Source organism: Panicum virgatum, chromosome 4N (assembly GCF_016808335.1).
Source record: "Panicum virgatum strain AP13 chromosome 4N, P.virgatum_v5, whole genome shotgun sequence".
NCBI lineage: Eukaryota > Viridiplantae > Streptophyta > Magnoliopsida > Poales > Poaceae > Panicum > Panicum virgatum.
In genome coordinates, this window is record NC_053148.1 from 1,032,051 (window position 1) to 1,036,278 (window position 4,228).

Sequence of the window (4,228 nt, forward strand, 5' to 3'; positions counted from 1 at the left end):
CTCCTCTCAACGCCCCTGTAATTCTCGACCTGGGATGCCAGGTTTTATTTTGTACTAAGAGCAACTCCAGCCGGGCCTTTAAATGGGACTCTATCTCTTGTTTTAGTCTCCCAATAGAAAAAACATCTCCAACCGGGCCTCTATACGAGCCCCCATTTTGGGGAGACCACTAAATTTTGGTCCAGAGTCCCTAGAACTGGAGGCCCTCTAAATTTAGTCACCCTGCTGGAGTTTGAAGCCCCTAAATTTTTATAGGCTGGCTCCTAAAAGCAATATAGGGGCTCAAATTTAGTCTCTCCGTTGGAGTTGCTCTAAACCCATGTGTCTTCGATCAATACAAATCAGTAGGTGGGGCGACTCCCCTCCGATATTGCTAAAAAAATGATTCTCCGACGACATCCATCAATGGCACCCACGTCTCTCGCATGATATTTGATGCTTGACTCGAAATCTAGCCGTTAACAGTCAAAATTGGCATAGACGGATCAGTCTAACCGGTCTAGCATGTGTAATCGAGTAGGTGTAGATATAATTAGGAATCTTTTTGTAAACTGACTCGAGAAGGCTAAGGGCGATTGAGGATATATAATCCAATCGATTCGATACAATTATTTGCTTTTTAATTTTTAGTCTCCAAACTCTTGCTTTTCAACCCTAATTCTGTTCTTCCTACGTTTCTACAGTGTTTGAAGACGTTCTAAGTGGCCTGCCAATTTCAGAACAACCTTAATTCTATTAGCTCTAACGGGTCCCTCCGAGCTCGTAGTTCTATATTTTCACCCTGCCCCTAGGCTAACCGGTCTGACCGGCCTGCATGCGCAGGTGCACCGCCAGCGACGATCATTTGCGATCTGTGCGTTCTAGCACTTTCATGTTTGGATCAGATTTGCGTCATTATATTTTTTTGGCGACTCCACTAAAGAAGAAATAAATCACCATGGACGAATATGGCTGGTGAAGATAAGACAAAGCAAAAGTCGACCCCAACAACATCATCGACACCGAGTATGACGATGTACCAGAAGATAAGCACCAAGCTCTCAAGGCCTTCTTCAAGGAGTTTCAAGCATTTTACAAAAGGAAGATGGCTTCATACTTCAGGAAGACTTACCGAGTATGACGATGTACCAGAACATAAGCACCTAGCTCTCAAGGCCTTCTTCAAGGAGTTTCAAGCAGATTACAAAAGGAAGATGGCTTCATACTTCAGGAAGACTCGGCAATGTGTGGTCGAGAAAGAGAAATTTGTCATGCCGACACTCCCATCTAAGGTATGTAACGATGTGAGATTTTTGTCCCCTGATTTAGTTGGTCAATTCTTATCTATTGTGGACCAGAAGTTTGCTGATTCAATTAAATTCACGAATGATTTACTTCTCAATCTCGCCGATCAAGTGCAAATTCTCTCAAAAGACAACTCGGTAGATATATAGTATTTATTCTTATAAGATTGCCGGGTCTAATTCGTCAGCTACGCCAACATTGGTGCAACAACTGTTGGACGGCATGCTGCCGAACTTCTGTAGGGCAAACACTGCCCCTGCAGCCGGCACAGCCGAGCATGATATTTGGTGCTTGACTCAAAATTCAGCAAAGAGCCAACAGATATATCAAGGGCTTCAAGAGTGTCATTTCTTTATTCGGTGCTTGACTCAAAATTCAGCAAAGAGACAACAGATATATCAAGGGCGTCAAGAGTGTCATTTCTTTACTCTCGACTTCATGGTTCGCTCCAATATCTCAACGAATAAGAAAGAACATGTGCATTGGTTGCTTTTGAGCCCTGCTGCCAAACGACGAGTATATGTATGCATATGTACTTATTATATATAGTGCCATGATACTATCAAAATGCCCATGAATGCATGCTACTTCCATTTCCATTTTTCATGAGGCGTGAACATGTCATTTGGTTACTGTGTGAGACAATTCATTCATTCTTAGCTCCCCCTTGAATATCCGTGAACACTGTGATGACAATTATGCTTCTTAAAAAAAAAAAAGGTTCACCTGGGATCATATGATGGGCCCACGGGTTGGCATCGGTCAGTGAGTCTCGATTCCGTCGCCAGCGGGCGCTCCGCCCATCCGCCGCCTCTTGGTCTCCTCGCCGGCGACTCGGTTTGTTCGCCGCCGGCCTGAACCAGCTGGCGTTAAAATGGATGAAGGCTTCTCACGTCCAGAATCCGAAGAAGAGGGGTGGACATGAGTTCGCCCAAGGAAGGAGACACCGCCGACTCGTGCTGGACTCACACGCCACCCATGGCCGGGCAATTTGGCTGGGTAGAGTATTGCAAAATAGTGCACATTTTCAACCGGACACCACTGCTTGTTTGTTGGCTTAAAGCAGACTGGAGCAGATAAAGAGTATTTGTATTTATGTGGTATGCACATTACAGATTAATGTTTTCCGTTTACCATGTAACTTCACTTTCTTTTCTCATAGGACCAATACCAATGTTCAGATAGGTGGGGGACACTCTCCCCACCCGGTGACCTTAAAAAATAAAGTTCAGATAAGAGCTGTTTCTTGTTCTTCGATCGCACAAGGACAAAACACGGTTCTTAGCTGCAACTAGTTGTACAGCCTCTAGATAGCTGTTAAAAAAGAGAGTAGATTTTCAGCTGCTCGGCCACTTCATCCCAAATAAGAGGCCGTTTCCTTTTTATTAACAGTGACAATGAGTTAACCTGTTGTTTATCCATTATCATTGAGTTCTAGCTTCTTTTCCAACGTGGGACTTTGCCCGAATTTCATTACGTAGAGCAACGAAATTACAGAGATTGAGTTCTAGCTTCTGATCTTTATTAACAGTGAGTTAACCTGTGTTTGACAGGGAAGTTGCTGCTATGCAAAGGCCCTCTAAGAAAACCTGCCACGTCTCAAGCTCTATCTCTGCAGCCATGTGCGGCCCTGATGTTTGGGCAGATCTTCTGGATAGCCTGCTTCACCAAATAATTGTCATCCTGAGCTCATTCCATGACCTCCTTGCTTTTATTGGTGACCCTCATCCCCATAGTAGCTCTGCCAAGCACAATCTTCTATCCAATTGCAAGTGGCAGCTTGTTGATCCTGCAAAACGAACATCCTCCCTTCACCGTTTAGCGCCTCGATACCTTAGGGTTAGGCGCCATATGCGCTATTTGGGCTGCTCATATGGTTATCTGATCTTCTCAGATTTGGAGCAATGCCTCCTCGTCGATGTCTACAGTGGTGCTACCGTGAGGCCTCCCGGACTAAAATCCAATGGCAACCATGAAATCTACTATGGAATCCTTGTGGCTCCCATCAACTCACCCAATTCGCATCTCTTCCTTTGCTCCACCAGATCATGCATGTTCCAGTGGCAAGTTGGAACAAGCTCCTGGGTGGAGCACCCTCTTGACTGTGGGCGCATCCTTCAGATTGTTCTCTTCAAAGGTGAGATGTTTGCAATGGATTTCCATGACAAGCTCCATAGAATACGCTTGGCACCTCAGATCACCATGCAGGAAGTGCCAGTTGTCCAGGGAGAGGACATGGTTGCTGGTCTAAAAGTTAAACCATGGTTGGTGGTATGTGGTGACACGCTTCTCCTGGTTGAGCTCTCAGTCAGCAGGAATGCCTTCTTTGACTACTCTGCCACCTTCAAAGCCTTTCGCCTCAACTCATCAGTTGAACCAGCTAAGTGGGTAAAGGTGGATAATCTAGGAAACAATGCTCTCTTTGTTAGCTTTGATAGGAGGAATCCAACATTTTCTTGCATGAACCCCAAAAGATGGGGAGGGAAGAGCAACTATATTTACAGTGCCAGAGGGTCTGCAGACTCTGATGAAGCTTGGAGTGTGGTTGAGCTCGGTCAGCTTCTACCTTGCACGTGCACAGCAATGGGTTGTTCATACCAGCCCGAACCTATACCGGAACCCAATGTGTGCATTGCAGTCGACTACAGAGCCTTTGGGTGCTCCCCAGTTTGGTTTATGGTGGTGGTGGGTAGTGACCATCTTTGCTTACCTTGGGAATTTAGCTCCTTGCATTGTTGTCTTTATGTGATGTGTGTAAATCCTTGCTCTAGATGATATGGTATATATGGGCTTAAAGACAAAGTTGTCTTTATTATTGAACATGCTCTAATACTTACTGTTCAATCAGAATGTTATGCACATCTTTGCTAAAATAAGAAAATTATATGGTAATTTCTTTCCCCAATTCAATACACCATTACCTCATCTGGATAACCTGGCAAAT

The 4,228-nt window shown here is 44.7% G+C and overlaps 1 protein-coding gene across 1 annotated transcript; it reads left to right on the plus strand.

Annotated features, from left to right (window-relative positions):
- Positions 1 to 1,013: 1,013 nt before the first annotated feature.
- Positions 1,014 to 3,977, plus strand: LOC120670350. Its single transcript, XM_039950433.1, has 4 exons — positions 1,014 to 1,271; positions 1,664 to 1,725; positions 2,838 to 3,854; positions 3,893 to 3,977. The coding sequence occupies exons 1-4, from the start codon at positions 1,014 to 1,016 to the stop codon at positions 3,975 to 3,977; spliced, it is 1,422 nt and encodes a 473-aa protein (XP_039806367.1).
- Positions 3,978 to 4,228: the final 251 nt, after the last annotated feature.